General features: G+C 38.3%; 1 protein-coding gene across 1 annotated transcript in view; it reads right to left on the reverse strand.

Moving 5' to 3' along the window:
- Window positions 1-25,530, reverse strand: part of LOC122807520 (collagen alpha-1(VII) chain-like) — a gene marked incomplete at its 3' end in the record, with an annotated part of 926,266 nt that overhangs the window by 427,499 nt on the left and 473,237 nt on the right. Inside the window, exon 10 of the mRNA XM_044078445.1 lies at window positions 23,595-23,744. Within this exon, the coding sequence (XP_043934380.1) occupies window positions 23,595-23,744 (150 nt within the window). The remainder of the gene's footprint in view (window positions 1-23,594; window positions 23,745-25,530) is intronic.

A 25,530-nucleotide genomic window follows, 5' to 3' on the forward strand; every position in this document is an offset into this window, starting at 1 on the left:
CCACCATGGTTTTGTACGGACAGAGGTACACTAACAGCACTACACACCTTAACTGAAGACATTTTATGTTCCTCCCAACATGGTTTTGTATGGACAGCAGTACAATAACAGCACTACACATCTTAACTGAGGACATTTTATGTTCCTCCCACCATGGTTTTGTATGGGCAGAGGTACAATAACAGCACTACACACCTTAACTGAGGACATTTTATGTTCCTCCCACCATGGTTTTGTATGGGCAGAGGTACAATAACAGCACTACACACCTTAACTGAGGACATTTTATGTTCCTCCCACCATGGTTTTGTGTGGACAGAGGTACAATAACAATACTACATACCTTAACTGAGGACATTCTATGTTCCTTCCACCATGGTTTTGAATGGACAGAGGTACCATAACAGCACTACATAGCTTAACTGAGGACATTTTATGTTCCTCCTACCATGGTTTTGTATGGACAGAGGTACAATAACAGGACAACACACCTTAATTGAGGACATTTATGTTCCTCCCACCATGGTTTTGTATTGACAGAGGTACAATAACAGCACTACATACCTTAACTGAGGACATTTTATGTCCCTCCCACCATGGTTTTGTATGGACAGAGGTACAATAACAGCACTACACACCTTAACTGAGGACATTTTATGTCCCTCCCACCATGGTTTTGTATGGACAGAGGTACAATAACAGCACTACATACCTTAACTGAGGACATTTTATGTTCCTCCCACCATGGTTTTGAATGGACAGAGGTACAACAACAGCACTACATACCTTAACTGAGGACATTTTATGTTCCTCCCACCATGGTTTTGTATGGCCAGAGGTACAATAACAGCACTACATACCTTAACTGAGGACATTTTATGTTCCGCCCACCATAGTTTTGTATGGATAGAGGTACAATAACAGCACTACACACCTCATCTAAGGACATTTTATGTTCCTCCCACCATGGTTTTGTATGGACAGAGGTAGAATAAAAGCAGTACAAACCTTAACTGAGGACATTTTCTGTTCCTCCCGCCAAGGTTTTGTATGGACAGAGGTACAATAACAGCACTACATACCTAAACTGAGGACCATTTATATTCCTCCTAACATGGTTTTGTAGGACAGAGGTAGAAAAACAGCACTACATAACTTAACTGAGGACATTTTATGTTCCTCTCACCATGGTTTTGTATGGACAGAGAAAGAATAACAGCACTACATACCTTAACTGAGGACATTTTATGTTCCTCCCACCATGGTCTTGTATGGACAGTGGTACAATAACAGCACTACACACCTTAACTGAGGACATTTTATGTTCCCCCAACCATGGTTTTGTATGGACTGAGGTACACTAACAGCACTACATACCTTAACTGAGGACATTTTATGTTCCTCCCACCATGGTTTTGTATGGACAGACGTACAATAACAGCACTACACACCTTAACTGATGACATTTTATGTTCCTCCCACCATGGTTTTGTATGGACAGACGTACAATAACAGCACTACACATCTTAACTGAGGACATTTTATGTTTCTCCCACCATGGTTTTGTATGGACAGAGGTACAGTAACAGCACTACACACCATAACTGAGGGCATTTTATGTTCCTCCCACCATGGTTTTGTAAGGAAAGAGGTATTATAACAGCGCTACATACCTTAACTGAGGACATTTCATGTTCCCCCAACCATGGTTTTGTATGGACTGAGGTACACTAAAAGCACTACATGCCTTAACTGAGGACATTTTATGTTCCTCCCACCATGGTTTTGTATGGACTGTGGTACAGTAACAGCACTACATACCTTAACTGAGGACATTTTATGTTCCTCCCACCATGGTTTTTATGGACAGAGGTACAATTACAGCACTACATACCTTAACTGAGGACATTTTATGTTCCTCCCATCATGGTTTTGTATGGACAGAAGTACAATAACAGCACTACATACCTTTACTGAGGAGATTTTATGTTCCACCATGGTTTTGTATAGACAGAGGTACAATAACAGCACTACATACCTTAAATGAGGACATTTTATGTTCCTCCCACCATGGTTTTGTACGGACACAGGTACAATAACTGCACTACATACCTTAACTGATGACATTTTATGTTCCTCCCACCATGGTTTTTATGGACAGAGGTACAATTACAGCACTACATACCTTAACTGAGGACATTTTATGTTCCTCCCATCATGGTTTTGTATGGACAGAAGTACAATAACAGCACTACATACCTTTACTGAGGACATTTTATGTTCCACCATGGTTTTGTATAGACAGAGGTACAATAACAGCACTACATACCTTAAATGAGGACATTTTATGTTCCTCCCACCATGGTTTTGTACGGACACAGGTACAATAACAGCACTACATACCTTTACTGAGGACATTTTATGTTCCTCCCACCATGGTTTTGTATGGACAGAGGTACAATAACTGCACTACATACCTTAACTGATGACATTTTATGTTCCTCCCACCATGGTTTTGTATGGACAGTACAATAACAGCACTACACATGTTAACTGAGGACATTTTATGTTTCTCCCACCATGGTTTTGTATGGACAGAGGTACAATAACAGCACTACACACCATAACTGAGGGCATTTTATGTTCCTCCCACCATGGTTTTGTAAGGACAGAGGTATTATAACAGTGCTACATAACATAACTGAGGACATTTCATGTTCCTCCCACCATGGTTTTGTATGGAGAGATGTACAATAACATTACTATATACCTTTACGGAGGACATTCTATGTTCCTCCCACCATGGTTTTGTATGGGCAGAGGTACAATAACAGCACTACACACCTTAGCTGAGGACATTTTATGTTCCTCCCACCATGGTTTTGTATGGACAGAGGTACAATAACAGCACTACATACCTTAACTGAGGACATTTTATGTTCCTCCCATCATGGTTTTGTATGCACAGAAGTACAATAACAGCACTACATACCTTTACTGAGGACATTTTTTGTTCCTCCCATCATGGTTTTGTATGGACAGAAGTACAATAACAGCACTACATACCTTAACTGAGGACATTTTATGTTCCTCCCACCATGGTTTTGTATGGACAGACGTACAATAACAGCACTACACACCTTAACTGATGACATTTTATGTTCCTCCCACCATGGTTTTGTATGGACAGACGTACAATAACAGCACTACACATCTTAACTGAGGACATTTTATGTTTCTCCCACCATGGTTTTGTATGGACAGAGGTACAGTAACAGCACTACACACCATAACTGAGGGCATTTTATGTTCCTCCCACCATGGTTTTGTAAGGAAAGAGGTATTATAACAGCGCTACATACCTTAACTGAGGACATTTCATGTTCCCCCAACCATGGTTTTGTATGGACTGAGGTACACTAAAAGCACTACATGCCTTAACTGAGGACATTTTATGTTCCTCCCACCATGGTTTTGTATGGACTGTGGTACAGTAACAGCACTACATACCTTAACTGAGGACATTTTATGTTCCTCCCACCATGGTTTTATGGACAGAGGTACAATTACAGCACTACATACCTTAACTGAGGACATTTTATGTTCCTCCCATCATGGTTTTGTATGGACAGAAGTACAATAACAGCACTACATACCTTTACTGAGGAGATTTTATGTTCCACCATGGTTTTGTATAGACAGAGGTACAATAACAGCACTACATACCTTAAATGAGGACATTTTATGTTCCTCCCACCATGGTTTTGTAATGGACACAGGTACAATAACTGCACTACATACCTTAACTGATGACATTTTATGTTCCTCCCACCATGGTTTTTATGGACAGAGGTACAATTACAGCACTACATACCTTAACTGAGGACATTTTATGTTCCTCCCATCATGGTTTTGTATGGACAGAAGTACAATAACAGCACTACATACCTTTACTGAGGACATTTTATGTTCCACCATGGTTTTGTATAGACAGAGGTACAATAACAGCACTACATACCTTAAATGAGGACATTTTATGTTCCTCCCACCATGGTTTTGTACGGACACAGGTACAATAACAGCACTACATACCTTTACTGAGGACATTTTATGTTCCTCCCACCATGGTTTTGTATGGACAGAGGTACAATAACTGCACTACATACCTTAACTGATGACATTTTATGTTCCTCCCACCATGGTTTTGTATGGACAGTACAATAACAGCACTACACATGTTAACTGAGGACATTTTATGTTTCTCCCACCATGGTTTTGTATGGACAGAGGTACAATAACAGCACTACACACCATAACTGAGGGCATTTTATGTTCCTCCCACCATGGTTTTGTAAGGACAGAGGTATTATAACAGTGCTACATAACATAACTGAGGACATTTCATGTTCCTCCCACCATGGTTTTGTATGGAGAGATGTACAATAACATTACTATATACCTTTACGGAGGACATTCTATGTTCCTCCCACCATGGTTTTGTATGGGCAGAGGTACAATAACAGCACTACACACCTTAGCTGAGGACATTTTATGTTCCTCCCACCATGGTTTTGTATGGACAGAGGTACAATAACAGCACTACATACCTTAACTGAGGACATTTTATGTTCCTCCCATCATGGTTTTGTATGCACAGAAGTACAATAACAGCACTACATACCTTTACTGAGGACATTTTTTGTTCCTCCCATCATGGTTTTGTATGGACAGAAGTACAATAACAGCACTACATACCTTAACTGAGGACATTTTATGTTCCTCCCACCATGGTTTTGCATGGACAGAGGTACAATAACAACACTACACACCTTAACTGAGGACATTTTATGTTCCTCCCACCATGGTTTTGTATGGACAGAGGTACAATAACAACACTACACACCTTAACTGAGGACATTTTCTGAATGCTGAGAAAGGCTAACAGTTGCAGTCTTTCCTGGCATTACAAAAACTTTCAGTCTTATTTATCACAAGCCGGTTCACTGCTTTAAGAATAAACCCCAAAACCTTTGATCAGTTAAAGGACTGTCACTTTACCACAACCGTCAGGGTAAAGTGAGGTACACATCTGTAACCCCTTGTTCTCCTAAAACAGCTTATCTTCTCTTTTCCTTTTCGTCTTCGTTAATGGACATCCCTTTGAACTTACCTAGTTAATAATTATCGTTCAAGCAAATGATTGCCAATACAGAAAAAAATGTCAGCAAGATCATTCCAGCTACCTGGAACCACCTGTCAACTAAACTCCAACAAATCTCCAGTTTCATTGAATTCAGGAAAAAAAGTTCTCAGAACATCATATAAAAATCCGCAAATGCATCTGCTTTACAGACAGAGAGTTAACACCTTAGCTAACACTCTAATCTGTTCATCTGGTACTTAAACTTCTTTTCATTTTCCACAAAAATCTAGCAAATAAGTTCCAGTTATGAATATGTACACACATTGACTTAACAGATGGTTAATCAACGCTGCTACCTCTGTCTTGTAGGCCAGAACTGACAATTTTGTCAACACAGATAACAACAGAAGATTCCATACATATAAATCTGCAGAAATTACATTACTGCATTTAAATATTTGTACTAGTTACATTTTGTCTGCAAATCTTTGCAGTTTATATAATATAACCAAATATAAGGTAAATCAGGTAGATTAGATAGCTATGTAATGCCTGGTCTAGATGCTAATTTGCTGTCTGTAGTTTACTTATCATGATGTAATTTTCCATACATACTCTTTTATCTGCTGCCCACCAAGTAACTGTTAACAAATTTTATTTTTAATATGTGAATTATTTTCCTTGTAGAACATAATGCAGCATGTGTTAATAACAGTCATCATGATCACACACACTGCTATGACTTCTATAGTGTATAACCTTGTAAGCTACTTTTATTTAGTAGCTGATACTATTTGTGCTTCTATATAATACTGTAAGGTAATTGCGCTCTGTATTCTTATAACGTTTCATGTATTATCCGTTACTCTACTTAGTACTGTATATGTACTATGATTCTGTTTACTGTGTACCTATGCACCCAGATTTTGGCTGAGAAGGGGTTTTGGAATAGCCACTTGCCTGGTTAACACAGCTTAAATAAATGTTGATATTTATAAATCCAGTTTTCCCCATACCACAATTAAAAAAATAGGTTCTTGCGTATTATCGCAACCAGATTTGTTAGCCCGTGGTGTTCCTGATATTATGGCAAACCGACTGTATAGTGAAGTAAAAAGGGGTCTCTGAAATCCAAATCACTTTTTCTATCACCTTGCTTCTGAAACACTAACTGGAATAACAGCCAAAGTCCTCGTCCTTGGTAGCGTGTGTGTGTGTGTGTGTGTGTGTGTGTGTGTGTGTGTGTGTGTGTGTGTGTGTTCAGCTTAGCAGTTTAGGAGTTTCTCTGAAGGGCTTACACGTTTAGCAGGTGGTAGCATCCGTTACCACCGTAACTTCAGCCAAAATAACATAAGCATGGCAAATAGAGAATGCCAGATTCCTACATGGCTTTCACAAATTGGCAAAACAGTACTTAACCCTTCATAACCCCCTTTTTACTGAAGCAGAAAGTCATTTCGCGATCACGTTACTACTTACAGCAGGTTACAAATCTGGTGGTGATTTCATGTAAAATATGATGGGCAGACCTGAATAAATTATGCCCGATTCAGCAAAGGAAAAACATCTCATTTCCAAGCTGCTTTGCTTTCTCTGAATCTAGTAGCACACACACATAAAGGTGATCTGAACCATGCCATGCGCACTTCAGTGTCTGTAAATGACAAACCAACATCAAAACATGTAAGCCCTTCAGAGAAACTCCTAAACTGCTAAGCTGAATGAACACACACACACACACACACACACACACACACAGACACACACACACACAGACACACACACACACACACACATGCACACACACGCACACACACGCACACACACACACACACACACACACACACACACACACACACACACACACACACACACACACACACACACACACACTGCAAAGCACAACAGACAGAAAGCGGTGAAGGACACTACCCTGTAAAATGAAATCTGCCCTTGTTCCTCTTTCTACATGTCATTCCCAAAGTGGCAAAACAGTAGTTAAGAATTCGCACACCCCTTTTTACTTAAGCAGAAAGTTGTTTTGTGATCAGATTACCAATTACAGGAGGTTACAAAATCTGGTTGCGATAATATGTAAGTACCAAAAAATATATTTTAAAAGACCTGTCCCTAGAATCCCACTTTTGACAGAAAATGCACCTGGTACTAAACGCAAACAGAACCTAAGATATTTGGAGCCTGTCACAAGCTTGCACTGGTACCCTGCCAAGTAGCATATGCTATACAGTAAACATGCTAAGCAACAAACTACAAGCCACTTCAGGTATCTAGGTACTTGGCTCGACCAGCATTTAGACTGTCAGTATCAAATTAATATACTAAGGGCCAAATTAACAGACTAAATTTCCTACTTTCTCTCATCAGAAAGCAGATGTAAAAATAGTAAAGGGATCCTTCAAACACAATTCAGATATACCCTCCTGTCATTACTGTGTCATTGAAGAAGAAGAAATTGTCATCATTACAAGCAATTATATTTATATGTTTATTACCCTGCCCCATAAAAAGAGAACACCATTGCTTTACTCTAGTGTGAGCAAAATGATTTCCTGTAAAACAAAGATCCATCTAATGCTGGTCTCCACTGTCGTCAAACTGCTAACTCTAGAGTCTTCCTAGCTGGGTTCATAACATTCCAACTAACAACTCATATAAACTCACTTTAAATTCTACAGACAAAACTAATTATCACCAACAGTAACCTCTCTTAGATTGCCAAAATTCCTTGGGAATCATTTCCCTCCGTCCTTAACAGAATTTAGTCCTAGACATAATTCAGATCAGAATTTAAAATAGGTCTTCTAAAAGTTAAAAGGTGTATCTGATTATATTCCACAAATATTACTTGACTACTGCTTTCCCAAACTACATCCACATAGTGCCATTTCTTTAGTATGTATTACATTATTTTTTCAAACAGTTAATCCATGGTAACCCTCCCTGTATTCCCTTCTTTCCTGTCTCTCTTCCCATTTTTGTACACTGTATTTACTGCAAACAATCCAGTAATTTCAAAGTAGTACTTTTATCACTTCCTTTTGGTCACTGTTGTATTCTATTAATTCACACACACACACACACACACACACACACACACACACACACACACACACACACTACTAAAGTTTATTCTTCAGATTTGTACTAAGCTTTGTACATTATTTTATGAAATAAACATGATACTAAATCTATTAAAATATTTTATCTCTTTGATTACAAAAATAGATTAAACTGTTCTGCAAAACTCCTTACAATTGTTAATCTCTTTGTATGATTGTACATTCTTTCTCTTATAAAATGTACATATGTTAAACAATATTTGTCTTCACTCTATGGATTGTTTTATCTCTGTGCTTGTCAAGTGCACAGATGTTTTGTACTCACTAGGTGTGAAAAGGATCCACTTGAATCAGTGATCAACCCCATAAAGTACACTTTATTTATTTATTTTACACTTAAATAAGTAGATATACTGCAAATATTTTATTTTATTTTTATTTTTTATTTTACATTTGCTGACCGGGATAGTCCAACTGGATGCATGTCCATTTTCAGCGGAAGCCCGGGGAGAAAAGCTCCAAGGGTAAGCAGATACAGCATTACATAATACTAGCATTACATATTACAGACTATTTACAGAGATTACATAAGTAAGCAAGTTAAACAAGTTCCACAGGTTAGAGTTAATCCCGAGCGTAAATTAGGATTAAATTAAATTACACAGTAAGCTGGTTAACAGATTTTTACACATTCTAGAGAGAGTTATTTAAATAGATACTTAAGATATTTAAATAAGCTTATATGCAAACAACTTAATAAACAAAATTGGAGTGGCAGCACTGCTGGCAAAACTTTGGTTTATAAAAAGATCTGATGATATTTCAGTCATGAAACCCAATAATATCTAACAATATACTAAAGGAATCATTTTGGGAGAAAAGGGGAGGGTGGCATTCTGATGGTAGCTGGTTACTTGATTATAAAAGAGATTGCATGAAAACAGATGAAAATACTTGCTTCTTAATCATCATTTAACTGTAACAATCTTCATCTGCGGACTCTTCACTGACAAAGAACACCAGGATATAGTTCTTTGGGCTTGAGAAATTACATCTTTGGATTGTTTGTTTCTTTTTTTCTTTCTTTTTCTTTTACTGTGAACCCGCCACTTGTTAGATTTCTGTGAGTTACATACTACGACTGAAAATTACCCTCTGCAAATTCAGGAAGTCTGGGAACAGGCAGAAAAAGAAGAATTCCCTGCATGATCACAATTTCCTGTAACAGTATGCGAGTAATTTGTGCATGTATATTGCATCTTGAACTGGGACTCTTCTGAGCAGTTCTTTGGTTTTCAGTGTGGTAACTCAGCGGACTTTTTTCTCCAATGGTGATAACACCAAAGGTTTGCTTTATAAACATCTCCAGAATTTCTCTAGTCAGCAAGAAAGTATGGCAATACTGCTATGATCCACCACCTAGACTTAAAATATGGGCCTTCAGACTAGGTAAAATACATGCAGTTATAATTGTTAAGCCTTATGCAAGCAGTGCCAGTCAGAGGCAGAGTTTTAGGCTGAGGGGAAGAGATTGCCAGCTGTTAGGAAATTATCCTGACAGTCAGAAAATTGTCAAGAAATTCAGAAATCAAGGTCTCTGTCCAGAAATACATTTTTACTGAGAGTACTTGTCAAGTATTTTATTTTGAATCATATTGATAGCTAACATATCTCTGAAGTGTATTTCCAAAAATTCTTAGTGTTTCACTTGGATATATTATTTGCATTTCAATTATTTTGTCAGAATAGTATTTTATTTGTTTCAATGTATCTCTTGGCTGATGTGAAATGTGACCATTAGCAGGTGGTTGAACTAATCAAAAGAACCCTCTTCATGATGTATCTCAGAAGTACATAAAAACTCTCAGCTCTTTTTAAATGTGAAACAATAGATCCATCCTCCAGTTAAACATTATGTTCTCTGTGGTGAAATTACATATGCTGTTTTGTCTTCAGTATGAATAATATTGTAGATATGAATAAAATGTGGGTTCACAAAATGTAAATTGCAGGAAACATTGTAGAAATACTGCACGTTCTTCTTCCTGTCCTCATTTCCTTACTATAATGTCTTAGAAGCGCGTGCTCAACAAGTATAATAGTTTCAACAAGCACACTGACTGACAAGCAATATTACAAATACCCTTAATGTCTGCAATGTTTATATGTTTGCTAATCTGTTGCATTAGGCATGCACATTAAATGTGTCTTCAATGTTGTTGCCAGTATGATTATTAAATGTGAAAGAGAAGCAATGTGCATTTACTTATTGAAATGCAATTAACAATGGATGGAGCAAAGGGTAGTGCTTTTGTCAGTTTTTTGCATCTTCTAAAGCTGGCAACTCTGAGGGAAGCCTGCCACATTATTAATGATACAACTACCAATGGTACTGAAAAAACATTAGTGACTGGGTTGCTGCTGAAGTGTTGTGATCTGTTGTGTTTGGCAAACAGCTGTCTACCAAGAAGGGACATGAAGATGAAAACGAAAGACCACCACTTCTTAGCAACACAGGGGTCTTTTACATCAGTATTTCTTTTTTTAAATGAAGACCTCTTCAAAGACATCTTCTATTGTCTTTTTTCTTTTTCTGGGGGGGGAGGGCAGGGTGCCCGGACTTCTTTTTGGCTACATTTTTCAACGTCCAGCCCATTAGTGCAGTGATGAGCCCCCTAGGCTGCACTGACAGCAATCCATGCTTAGGTTGCAGGATGGTAGCAGAAGGTCTGGACCAAAAGGACAGAGCTATGTGCTACACTCCCTCTGGGGACAGTGTGGTTTTTCCAGCTGCTGGACTGCTGACTGTGGTAACCCCAGAGCTAGTTCCAGGCACACAACTCGTGTCTGTGTGTGTGTGTGTGTGTGTGTGTGTGTGTGTGTGTCTGTCTGTCTATTTGTGTAAGTGTATGGGAATGAGTGTGCATTTGCATGTGTATCATGCTCGCACATGTGTGTGTGTCTGTGTGTGCATCATTCACATATACACAACAGTAAGGGTGCTAGATACATTACATGTGCAGTGCCTTCCAGTTTAAGATCCATGTAAAGTATATAAAGAAAAAATATCATTCCTGTTATATCAACACAGTCTCACCCTCCTACCAATAAAACTTTTTGATCTGTGTGTGTTTCTGAATCCCAGCTTCTTGAAGGGGACAGACTCACTTGTGAAATTTTACATTGAGTCCTACCCTGAGAATGAACTACTAAAGAAATGAATTTGGTTACTGGAGTAGATATTCCAAAGCCAGCAGTTCATTTATGGAATAGATGACATAATTGCTAAGGTGTTTACCTCAAAGACAGAGTACAAGGTTTGATTCTTACCTTTGGGGAAAAAATGGCTAGGCTTAAAATTGCCCACAAGGGCAGCTAGCCTAGTACTTTCCTGTGAACCAACATGAATGTTCACAGACACTCTTTCCTTAGGTAACTCCTCAGGCAGAAAAGCATAACACAAAACAATTCCAATAAATGTCTTATCAAATGTTAAAGGCACAGATAAAGTCTGGCATTTGGAAGGATCTATAATTACAGTTACTGAGACCATTATCAATGTAAATATCAGTCTGTGAAACTGCCTCAAAGTACTTAAAGAAATACCATCCTGTCACAGCTGTGATAAATAGAATGACAATAAAATACCAGTGTGATTCTTGATTCCCCAATAAATATATCACGAATAAATGTAACAAACTCAACAGACTATAAAAGCGGTAAGTCAGCTGCCTGGCTGTTAACATCTTGCATTTCAGTGTTATAACCATGCTGAGTATTGATATGGTATGGGCTGACAACTTTGTTTTTTTTGTCTTAGAAAAGACAAGACTAGAACCAATGTTTTGTGGCTCCCAAATATGCATTCAGTGAATTTATTCTTTTTGTAACCTGGAAGCTGAACCTCTACATTTCAGGTGCATGGTGTTGGAACTAGAATTACTATATTGAACGTTAGTTCTTCCTTACTATTTACTAATACCTAATTTGCCATCTATTTAATCCAGTTAAGTAATAATTGTCTGACAACTATATAGTCTAGCCTTTAGAACAAGTCTACTAAAGTTTAACTTCAGAGTTCTGTTATTTGATAATACTGGTTATCTTTGTCACCTTAAGTACAAAATATTTTGAAACATTTAGCCCTCCAGTTTTCTAACCCCTGAAAGTTTCACCACTGAGTTGCTGTTGCAGATGGTTAGAGATTCTGGGGTCAGCATAGCTATAAGTTGAGTGTGGTGTGTACCTTGGCCAGAGTGGGCAGATACTCTAGTAGGCTGACATGTGACAATCCTAAGATTAAATATTTTATGAACAAAGTTCTCCTTGTGGTACTCAGGAGCCTACTTATTGACTGAGTCAACAAGTTGGAGTTTTTCTTTGCTGACTCCATCTATGGCTCTGATGATTAATCTGGTGATTTATATTGAATCAGAACAAGCCAGACAAAGTATCTGACTTGTTTCATGATTTAGACCTTGAGTTTATTATGTGATCCTTTCTTAATGAAAACTTTGGTCACATTTTGTTTCCATTCTCCACTGCCTTAAATAAGGCACAACCTAAGTGGATGGTGAGCATCTGTTTTTAAAGATTGTTATGAAAACATTGAGATTTACAGAAGTACCACTTATCTGAGTGTGTTATGAAAGTAGTCACAAATTATCTACCTTTGGAACATACTCCTCTGAGTATGTTATGAATGTAGTAACACTGTTAAATGTTAATGGACACTACTGGCATAATGGCTAAGGTCTTCACCTCCAATGCACAGAGTACAAGGTTTGGTCCTGACCTCCAGCCAGTGCCTGTATGAAATTTCCTGTGAATCTATGGTGATCCTCCCACCTCCCAAAAACATGATGAGGCTTTCCACCTCAAACTCACCCAAGAAAAGTTATGAGCAGCAGCACAGCCTCTTGATGGTGCCCTATAGAAGAAGAGTTGCATAGACCAACTGCTTTTTACATCTACTGTGGTGCACTGTATCCTCAAGATAGAAGAACATGGCTCACAGACTGCATGCAGTGGTAGGGCTAGCCATGTAAAATATGGATCTAGGTGATTTGGACTTGTTGAATATAATATCGCCAACTGGGCATGGGTATTTGCTGGTAATAAATGGGTTGAGGACCTGGCATACTATGACCTATGACAGCAACCCATGCTAACAGTGGGAGGGGTGTATGTGCCCTTATTGGCCAGTGTGTGTCTACCATAAAGCCCAGTAGTGTCCAGTTGACTGGCTTGGGATAATTAGGATAGCTCTGTTGAGCGAAATAATCAACCTGTCAAAACATGAACTAAGAGTAGGGTCACTGACAGGACAGAGCTTGGAAGTGGATGATATGATGGCTAGGAGTAGGCTGGACATCCAATGTATCCAGGAGACAAGATGGAAGGGCAGTGCAGCAAAGCCACTTGGCTTGGGATTCAGAGTCCACTACTCTGGAGGAGGACAGGCTAGAAATGGTGTGGAAATTGTGGTGAGGGAGATGGTCTAGAAGACAGTGAGGGATGTCATCAGGGTAAGTGAGAGACGCATGGCAATCAGACTCCAGTGTAAGTATAGGCCACTATTCATAATCCCAGTCTATGCCCCACTGCAGGGTTGTGATAGTGAGGAAAAAGTGCATTCGGACAGCAGTTGCAGGACCTACCACAGAAAGAACAACATGAACTTGTGTTGATAATGGGCAACCTGAATGCACATATCGGGACAGACAGAACAGGATATGAGGACTGCCTGGGTCCACATGAGTAGGACAACAGGATTACATAAGGAGAGGTCATTCTAGATTTCTATCTGGCAAATGGCTTGATGGTGGTAAAAACATGGAGCAGCATGAGATACAGTCACAAGATCACATACAAGAGTGGCCAACATGCAACTTGGGTACACTTTCTCTTAGTACGGAAAGGGTAGTGCGGTAGAATTACTGATTGCAATGTTATTCCCATTAAAACAGCTGGCCCACAGCATAAACCACTGGTTGCCACAATCAGTGGTCAGAGGAGGATCTCATGTCAACAGAGACCAGGCTGAAGACCTGGAAGTTGACTGAAGAGAATGCATAACAATTCAAGGAATTACTCTGGGCTCTAGCACCTCAAGAAGAAGTGGAAGTAAGTGGCATTGAAAAAGAATGGTAGCACCTCAAAACAGCATGCGTGAGGACAACAGAACAGCTATGTGGCAGAACCAAGTATGGAAATAAGGTACATAAGGAAAGCAGTTGGTGGACTGCAGAAGTCCCGGAAGTCATAAGAAAAATTAAGGAGTACAGAAAAAGTTGACAGATAGAAAAGATGGACTAGGCTAGGAAGGAATACTGTTTGGCTAACAAAGAGGTTAAGAGAGGAAGTACAATAGCAAAGAACAAGGCAACAGAGGTACTCTGCCAGCTTCTGGAAAGTGACTCGGTAGATGACACAAAGAAAATATATCAAGTTGCAAGGTAAAGACAGAAAGACAGAACTGATATTCGGGCACCCTTCTTAAAGGATGACAGCAACAACCTCCTCACCATTCTATGGGAAATCAAAGTCAGATGAAAGAAGTACTTCCAGCACCTTCTGGATGAAGAAAACCTCGCAGAAACTGTACAAAGTCAGATGAAAGAAGTACTTCCAGCACCTTCTGGATGAAGAAAACCTCGCAGAAACTGTACTGCCCTAGATACAGCTAATGATGAGAGAAGAAGAGGAGCCCACTACAGAAGAAGAACAGCACTAAACAAAATGAAGTCAGGGAAAGCAGCAGGCTCAGATGAGGTCACAGTAGATATGATCAAGATGTTGGGTGAGATAGGGGAGAATGGCTCCTGAGAGTACTTATAACAGGATGGAGAGGAAGGCATATCCTGGATGACTGGAGAATAAGCACACTAGTGCCAGTGTTCAAGAACAAAGTGGACATTCACAACTATGGGCACTACAGAGGTAAAAAATTCCTGTCACACTGCATGAAGGTTCAGGAGAAGGTGATTGATAAATGAATTCACAGAGAAGTAGAAAAGTAAGATAGGAAATTAATAGTTCAGATTCAGTTCAGGATGGAGCACAACTGTTCCAATGTTTACACTGAGACGATACCTGAGAAGAAGCTAGAGGTGAGAAAAGAGTCCACATGGACATTCCTAGACTTGGAGAAAGGATATGACAAGGTCTCAAGAAATGTGATTTGGGCAGTTCTGCACTGGTTCAAAGTTCCAGAGACAGGCTATGTGCAAGGACCTAATGACTCAAGTAGGAACGGTGTTCGGTTTCTCTGAGGGGTTCCCAATTGAAGTGCATCATGGTTCAGCTTTGAGCTCACTGATGTTCATTCTGTGGATGGACTACATTATCAAACAGGTCAGACGAGACAGATCAACAAAGTTGCTGTATGCAGATGATGTGCATTACAGGAAGACTCTGAGCAAGAACTTCAGTAAAGGATAGGGGAATGGAAAGCAAAACTGAAGATAAGTTGGATGAAACTGAGTACAGATAAGAGTTATAATGGCAGCAAGAGAAGGAGTCAGAAGAAGTTGAAAGTTGAGATAGAAGAGAAAATAGTGGAACAAGTTAACAGCTTCATGTACCTGGGAGAGGTGACTGAGGAGTAGGGAAGTCTGAATGAGGAGGTCAAAGCTTGAATCAGAGGGGCTGCAGCTAACACGCACAGAGCTTCAAGGGTAGTATGTAACAGAAGAATGTCGAAGAAGCTGAAAAGAAAGGTGTACAAAACAGTGGTGTGACTAGTACTACTGTAAGAAACAGAAATCTGGGCAGTAAAGGCAGAGCAACTGAGGAAGCTAGAGGTGATGAAGATGAAATGCCTGAGACAGGTGGCAGGATGCACACTGTGGGACAAATGAAGAAATGACGACATAAGAGTAGAAGCCAAAGTGGTTCCAATTACAGAAAAAGGCAAAGAGAACAGATTACAGTGGTTCAGGTAAATGGGCAGAAAAGAAGACGACAATCTGATAAAGGAAATTTGGGACAGACAAGCTGAAGTCAAGAGGAAACAAGGGCATCCAGCAAAGAGGTAGATGTACTGTGTGAGAGAAGACCGCAACATTCAGGCATGAGCGTCAAAGAAGGTAGGACAGTAGCATTGAATAAAGACAGATGGTGGCAGTTGATAATACACCCTTACCCCAAGTTGAAAATGTGAAAAAGGGGGTTGATAATGATAATGATGATGATGAATGTAGTTTACCATCTTATCTACCATCCACCAGGCAGTTTGACATTTTTTTTTACAAGTCCTCATGGACATCTGGATCAGCTAGGTATTGAACTACCCCAACTGGCTGTCTGTATTTGATTAGAAATCAGTCTATTGTACTCATCAGGGAGCTCTACCAAACTACAGAGGAATTCATTTTTGTTTAAGTTATTCCCCCTCTGCAAATGACCAAGAAAGTGGATCCACTATGAGACCGCAAAGTATAACCTCAGATATAAAATCTGCTTGAAATTAACTACTCAAAAAATGGCCCAAACTATGGGTGTTCTTTCTTTCTTTTTTTTTTTTTTTTTTGCCATAGGGTTTTTTGGTTTGAGGTTTACTTTAGCAATAGTTTGGCTCTTTCAAGTCCTTTTCCTCACCATTAGCAAAGATGTATGCATCATGCACCGTGGTGTTTAACTTCACTGAGTGGGAGATCACCAGACTCCCCATACTGGTGATGACAGGTGCCACGAAAGGAAAGGAAATCCAAAAGCTCTTACTCCCGCCACAAGAGAATAGCATCATAAGTAAGGTCATTACCTTTCTTTACACATACTGATGGCATCCAGAGGTTGGCATCCAATCAGCCTAGTGATTTACATCCATGCTTCCACATGTGACATAATAACAGCCAAACCTATCCTTGTAGACAATACCTCTAATTCTACCACACAGAGTGTATCTAGACATATGCTCCCTTTCCTTGACCCATGAGACAGGTGAATAGGTTAAGTCTCATTTCTCTACCCCATGCCAACTCCAGCAAAAGTCTATGTTTGGCTACCAAAATAAAAATAACTTGAATGGCTAAATGTTGAACTGGAAACAGCAAAATGGACATTTAGTGAACACCGAACATTGAAAATAAAGTCAGAGAATGGCCATAGTTGGCCAACAACAAGAAAGTAACATGGTGCACAAGGTAAGTGAAGGGAAACCTTTTAAATTTGCCCTATTCCCCATGGTAGTGTGATCACAGAGTAGGTATATATAAGTGGGGGGTATGGTTGTGTTCACGATGTTATATGCCATTCGATGACTTTACTTTCAATATTGTTGGTGTTCGCTCACTGTCCATTTCTCTGTTTCCAGTTCAGCATTTAGCCATTTGAGTTAATTTCATTTAGGTGGCCAAACATAGACTCCCTCCCAGCAGGTGCATGTGCCACTAACTGAACTCCAGTAACCACGGACGTAGTTACTGCTCTGTCCCTCTGCACCAGTGGACCTGGCTAACTATCACTGCTTTCAAAACATTTTTCACATGGGTAAACCCTCCCACATGGGGAATGTAAAAAATAGGAACTCCAACAAAACCAAAAAGAGTCGCTCAGGAGAAGCCAAATAAGGGATCAAGACCAAAGGAACAGTCGAAAAGTAATCCAAATAGTTTTATTCGTAAAAACAGCCAAAAACACTTGCTTGTAAAAAATAGACTGCGCAACTATGATCTCAGAGCAGAGTTTATATATGTGTGTATATATCTATATATATATCTACATCTCTCTCTCTCTCTCTCTCTCTATATATATATATATATATATACATATACACATATATTTGTGTGTGTGTGTGTGTGAGTGTGTGTATATATATACATATATATATATATATATATATATATATATATATATATACATACACACACACACACACACACACACACACACATATATATATATATATATATATATATATATATATATATATATATATATATATATATATATACATACATATATACACACACACACACACACACACACATATATATATATATATATATATATATATATATATATATATATGGTCTATATGACTTGTGACAGTTCATATGATCGACTGTTTATTTGTCGACAGTTCATTTGATCGACAAGCATTTGCCCCCTTCCCCAATGTTGTGTGACCCTGGAGTTGATATACATAGTTAGGGGGGGTGTGGGGGGCTGTGGGTGTGGGGGGCGAAGCCCCCCACCTTAAATGCTTGTCGATCAAATGAACTGTCGATAAACAGTCGATCATATGAACTGTCGACCAAGTCATATAGACTCATATATATATATATATATATATATATATATATATATATATATATATATACATATGTGTACATATATTTGTTTGTTTGTGTCTTTCGGCTTTTCCTGGTTAGGGGTCGCCACAGCGGAACTCCGGTCCGCTAATGATTGGCAGTAGATTTTTACGTACTGGCTTGCCGGGCCTAATGCACAACCTTCAACGAAGGAATGCCCATTCACGGATGTCGCCACACAGAAGACGCTCTAACTAAGAATTGAACGTATATATATATATATATATAGATATATATATATATATATATATAGATATATATATATATATATATATATATATATACGCGTACATACATATATATATATATATATATATATATATATATATACATATTATTTATGTGTGTATATATATATATATATATATACATATATATATATATATATATATATATATATTTTTTTTTTTACACACACACACACACACACACACACACACACATATAAATATATATATATATATATATATATATATATATTTTTTTTTTATACACACACACATATATATAAATATATATATATATATATATATATATATATATATATATATAAAAGTGTGAGTGGACTACGTTTGAATTCGTATGTCCGATCGTCCAATTCGACAATCTGAAATAATGAAAAAAAAATGTTGAAATTCACAACAGCGAATGCTAGTGTGCATTTGCTGTTGTGCATTTCAACATTTTGAATGCAGATCGCACTATAGTGGGGATTGGAAATGTACGCTTTCCCTCACTGTAGTGGGATCTCAGAGTTTGTATATATAAGTAGTAAGAGGGTGTGTTATTGTTATCCGGAAGTGTACTTTTTTCAGTAAAGTCGACATTTCTGAGATGTCAACTTTACCGAAATGCTGCATTCTGCATTTAGTTTGTTCATTTTTGTGATTTCCGATATTTTGATTCGGAAATCTGAACACTCGCACAATGTCGGTGCAACGATATGATAGTAAACCGTATATATATATATATATATATATATATATATATATATATATATATATATTTATACATACTAAAATACTGTAGCTGGGACACAAAGACTCTTGGAGTTCAAATCATAACAAAAGCATATAAGTATATGGATCTACTGTACTTCATCAAAAGAACACTTCTTTGAAAAAGAACAGTAGACCCACACTTATGTGAAAGTGCACTTAACCAAAAGTGCATTTTCATGAAGAACATTTCAATGAACCGACCAGGAACACCAAAACAATGTTTTTACAGGGGGCAAGCCCCCCTGCACCCCCCCTACTTAAATATACCAACTCCGAGATTGCACTACAGTGGGGAAACAGGTAAATTCTCTCTTTTTTTTTTTTTTTGCAAGAAGGGCAAAAACTCCTCTGACCTCCACACCCACTGTTAATTATATATTTACTAACTCCGAGACTGGGCAAACATGGGTAAGGCCACATTCCCCAATTCCAGGAATTGTGCAATCTCAGACACCTCTCAACCAGCTGCTTAGTTGATCATAAACGGCTGCCTAAACAGCTATCGGCAAACACACACTCAGTCTTTTGTGGAAAACCTATTCATATATCTCCCTCAAAAGACCACTCCTTGGACTGCACCCCTGTAATGTGATTGGCGAAAGCAGTTTTTTGGTTCAATCTAGTGGTCCATTGATTTGGTCACCTGATCTGAAGCTGGTCCAATACAATGATATACAGACTACTTTAAGTGGTGACCAGGTAGCACTGACAGATAAGTTCCTTCAATGGTACAATGCTGATGATCCTGCGCACTTGAGAAGGATTATAAGGCTATCTCCTATGCTCTTAGTTAATATGCCCCACTTTTGATACATAGGATTAGTGATCACTGGTACAAGCAATAGCTTATCAAGCTCTGCTGGGCTGTGTCTTGGGGTGTAGACAAGGGGAATTCACCAGTTACAGGACAAACTTACACTGGATCACCATTATTTTATTTACCACTTCAAATCTTGAAGAAAACTGTAAGAGTCCTTTTCTGTAAAATGTCTGCAATTTCAGACCATAGGTTCATAGGTTGATAGTCCTTGATCATTATGCCAAACCCAGCCACTACTTATAATTTACTAAATCTCTGGCAGGTTGCTTAAGCCATCTGCCTAGTGAATTAAAATGTTTCCCTGTCTCTGAACATGAAGCTGTTATGCAGTTTTATGCTGATAAAGTTGCACAGCTTAGCAAGAATCCTCTCCCCAACTCAAGCAAGTAACATGGCAGTACACTACAGCATGCACATCTTGAATGCTGCAAGACAAAGTTTCAATATATTAATTACAATGAGGTAATGAATGCAATTTCAATTTTTCATACTAATTTCTGTAATTTAGAAAAAGAGTCGGACAAATTAGACTTACTTGTTATGGATGACCAAATTTTTCCAGATCATCTCTAAGAATCGGTGTATTTTCATCTCTTTATAGAAACCATAACAGTGTCATTTATAGGAAACCACTTGTGAAATGATGTTATCTGGCAATGCAAACAATATATAATTTCCCTTTCATCAGTAATGATATTGAAAATGTGATCTATGCTCAGCTAAAACTATATCTGGCATCTCATGACCTCACACATCCAGGTCAGCCTAATTTCACAACTTGACATAATACTGAGACAGCCTCATTATTTTTGTAGTCTGTGCTCTTTCTCCTTGATCTGTCGTCAGCTTTTGACACTGTGGATCACAGAACTCTGGCAGAATAGCTGCAGTCTCACAGTAGACGTACTGCTCACTGTGCCTGACTGGTTTGCTTATTTCCTCTCAAGGTGGACATAAAGAGTTGTCTTTGGTATAAATACTTCCACATCTTAGGCTCTATGATGTAAGGCTCTCTCTCCAGTGCTGTCTTCCGGCTCTCATGATTTTATTGGTACATTTTCTACCACTAAGAGATGTGGTTTAGTTCATTAAACATGAAATATCATCATTACACTGATGACAAGCAGAAGCTACTTCTTCCCTGTGGACCACGTGTCAACCTTTAGGTTCCTTGAGGGCTGCTTAGAAGCTATCTGTGGTCTGATGTGTGCACTGATTTGAAACTCATTACTGCCAAGACAGAGATTATGCTACATATAACTGTGACAGGCAGGTAAGACCTATCTCTTTTCCTTTCATAATAATTGCTCTCTCTTTTTTGTGACCAGTTATATACTACCTTTGCTTTCCATTGTTGGTTGAATTTGTTAAATTTTTGTTGCTACAATTTCAAAGGTAACCTGAGCTGAGCCTATAATTGGTCATTCTGTGATCAGTGCTCTTCCTGATAACTAAAATGTAAATAAATAAATGCAATACAATAAAATAAATGGTGGTAATAAGCTGGAGTTCAAGTCTACAGTGTAAAATCTGTGCATGATTCTGAAGATTTACTGCTGCTTAAATGTCAAATGGCAGCAGCTGTAAAACTTGTAGGTTACCTTATCTGGGAGATAACCTGAATTAAACACATGATTTCATTAGAAGAACCCAGTGTAGTCATTCATGGCCAATTTCATCACACCAAGATTATTGCAACACCTTTACCACAAGTTCTGAGATGTCAAACGCTGTCTTCTGAAGCAAGTTTAGAACTTTCTGACCAAGTATTTAAGAGTGTCATTTTCATACAGCTATGCCATTTCTATGCTCTAAAGTTCACATTGGTTGTCTGTTATTTTGAGGTTGATATTTAAAGCTCCTTTTTCTAACTTAACAAGTTCTACATGGCCTGGCCCTGTTTATTTAAAAGAACAATTTGTGTCTTTCAGTCGAATTTGCTCAGAAGGTTTGGAGAAACAGAGGCTGCTAGTAGTTTTATGGATTCTATTCAAGAATTCTGGCAGGTAGCCTTTCTCTTATCAAGCCCCTGTGCCAAAAAAACTGACTGCCTCTTCAGTTTAGTTGGGTACCACTCTGGCCAGCTTTCAAGATTCTTTGAAATCTTATCTGTTCAAGACAACATTTTTTTACTAATGACAGAGAACATTTAACTAAGACATAGTGTTATTTATTTCAATCCTGCACACTGTTCATTTCTTTTAAGCACTTTTAAAGTTAAGCAATTCTTCTTTTCAAAAGGCAGGACAGCTCAGTGGAGAAAATATGCTGAAATGTAATCTGGATCCATTTTCATACAAAAAATGTAAATGTCCTAACATACTTTTTCATCCTGTCTCTGGATTACTTGTATATAAAATATAAGATATAAAGCCTACCAGAGGAATGCAAGGCGAGGCTTCTTAAGATCCTCACAGATCAGTAGCCTAGTAAGTACCTATGAATCTGTGAACATATACTTTAATTCCATTGTGTTTGTGTGAATGAGGGGGTAACAAAACCCAGCCCAAGATACTGTGTCCCATAAAAGTATCTAAGTATAGATAAACATGAGGATGTGAAATATGACAGACAACTTGCATAACAGCAAGAAAACACAAGATACAACATGCACCTTTCATCCATCCCACCTAGCAGTACATGCAAGCTTCTGTAGAAGAAATTCACCACCACTTCAAAATTTAGCCCCATCCTTCCTCGTGCAGAAGGATGAATATCCGACACTTCATGTTAAGATAATCAATGGCAATGTCCCTCACCTTTGGGGAGAAGGGGGTATACCTTTCAAAGTTTAGCAATGGCCACCATTGTCAGCTGATACTGACATTCTGTCAAGCTTAGTTTGTCTTGCAAATCTACCCCCTATGAAACAAAACCCTAGTGAGGCATTTAATGCCCTGTTTTATTTGAAGTAGCTTATATGTGTTATAACACAGGCTTTTTTTTGGCAGTCTGAAATGTAGTTATGTTTTCCCTCAATTGTGCTTTGGCTTTCAATTAGTGCATGCTTTGGCAAATACGTCTTTTATTCATCAGTATTTCATAACTATTGTCAGCAGGATTTCATTTTCAAAAAAAAGTTTGTTGGTTAAACAGATTACTCTAGTTTTACCAGAAACTTGTGTGAATCTGCATTTAAAATCACAACATCATCTTAGACTGGACTGCAAATGAGCAAAAGTCTCCACTGCTACTTCCTCCATAAAAAAGGCACTGTTGTCTGCAGTGACTTACAGGTTTTGCCAGTGACGATAGAAGATGCTTCAGCTGTACTCCCTGGAAAGATGGGATAGAGTGTGATGGTGTACTCTGTATTTGGAACAAGCCCATTCAGTGTCGCAGAAGTACTAGCAGCTGACAAGGTTTTCTCTCCTTGTGAGTCTCCTGTTGAACAAGCAAAAACAATTATGCAAAGCATGCAACTGACTGCATTTTGGGTAAGAAAAATAGTTAAGACAATTATGTGGCATTTCTGTTTTTTTTTACTTTATCCCAGATTTCAGCCATCTCCCATTAGCAATGCCCCAGAGACCCTTCTCAGTTTTCTGTCTGATACCCATGGCACCTGTTCTTCTTATCTATCATGGACCACAGCACTGCTAATCAGGGAAATCCTGCATGTGATTGCCCAGGGAATGGCTAAAGAATGGATCAGATCAAGCATGTATGGTGCTAACCAGACAACAATGAAGGGCTTTTTGTTATGTAATAGTCCTACTCCCCATGCCTAGACAGCAATGACATCTAAGTAGAATTTGTCCATCGATGTACTAGAAATAGACTCCAAAATTTTGGAATAGAATCCCTGATCTCAATGAAGAAAGTAGACTTCAGCAGCAAATGCCTCCCTGCCCTTGGGATACATGAGGTGGCAAAAATGTCACTTAGTCCCTATCCTCCCAGTAGACTCCTCATGGCTTAGGATTGCAGATCAAACCCTTCTGTAACATGGAGACAAATTTGTAATAGTTAGAAAACCCCTCACTAACTGTGGCTGCATGGTTTTCTAGGGCAATGTACATAAAATAATGCAATTCTGCTTTTTATAACATTTGTATATTGTATGTGCATATATATATATATATATATATATATATATATATATATATATATGTGTGTGTGTGTGTGTGTGTGTGTGTGTGTGTGTGTCTGTATACACACATACACACATGCACACTGTCCTTAAAAGGAGGTACTCATGGTTAAGAATTTTATACTCACAGTACATACTGAAAGCATGAAAAATCTTATTCAGAGCTGATAAGAGTGACAGCGTCTTTCTACAAGCTATTATCAATAGCACGATGCCTTAGTAATAAACGCTTGCCCTGAAGGTTCTGGAAGGGCAGCTGTTATGATACTATTCTTTAATAAGGTATGCACTTTTCTTACATTCACCTGGAGGTGCTGTAACACCCTGATGCAGTTCCTGCTTGATTTAAATTCCCTTCCCATCAGAAATGTGCTATTTATCATTGAAGACACTTTTATTTCATAGAAACAACTGCATATTCTGCTGTTTAAAAGCAGCATTTCCCATAAAATGAAAACAGTAGAGAGATGCAGTGCTTAGCAATGATTAGCAATAATTTATATAAACTTCCACTGGGGCAGTATGTGGAGAAAGTCTATTTAATGGGGGGGTAACTGTTAGTCTCCCACAGTATTGGGTGATGTGAATGAGTTTCTCGATGGTCTCCAATGGCCACAAGCTTAGTAAAAACATATGAACATATGAATATACCCGGATATATACAACAGTGAACTGCTAAGTTTTTTGGAGCTCTAATGAAAAATTAACATGCATACAAGGACATTCCAAGATTAGCCAGAAAACAAACACTCTGAGTATATACAACACAAATTCTGCAAGCAAACCATAAAACATGTTTAACAATAAATTAAGTCTACCTATATTAATAATGAAATAGTATCCAAAAAAGGATAAATACTTGCTGACTAGCAACAGAATGGTGTGAGTAGTTTATTTGCTTATTCATTTGCTGTTATTAATATGGACCACAGCATTTTGTAACTTATTGCAGAAGTAAAACAGTTGCAGCTGCAGCAGCCTTAGTGAAGAGAGAAATGTGACAATGGTAGACCGTATGATTTCTTCACAATGATAGGTATTATTATTTAGTACAGTATCTAAAAGGTACACAAAGAA

The sequence above is a fragment of the Protopterus annectens genome, chromosome 7.part1, assembly GCF_019279795.1.
Source record: "Protopterus annectens isolate FY-2018-M chromosome 7.part1, PAN1.0, whole genome shotgun sequence".
Lineage (NCBI taxonomy): Eukaryota > Metazoa > Chordata > Ceratodontiformes > Protopteridae > Protopterus > Protopterus annectens.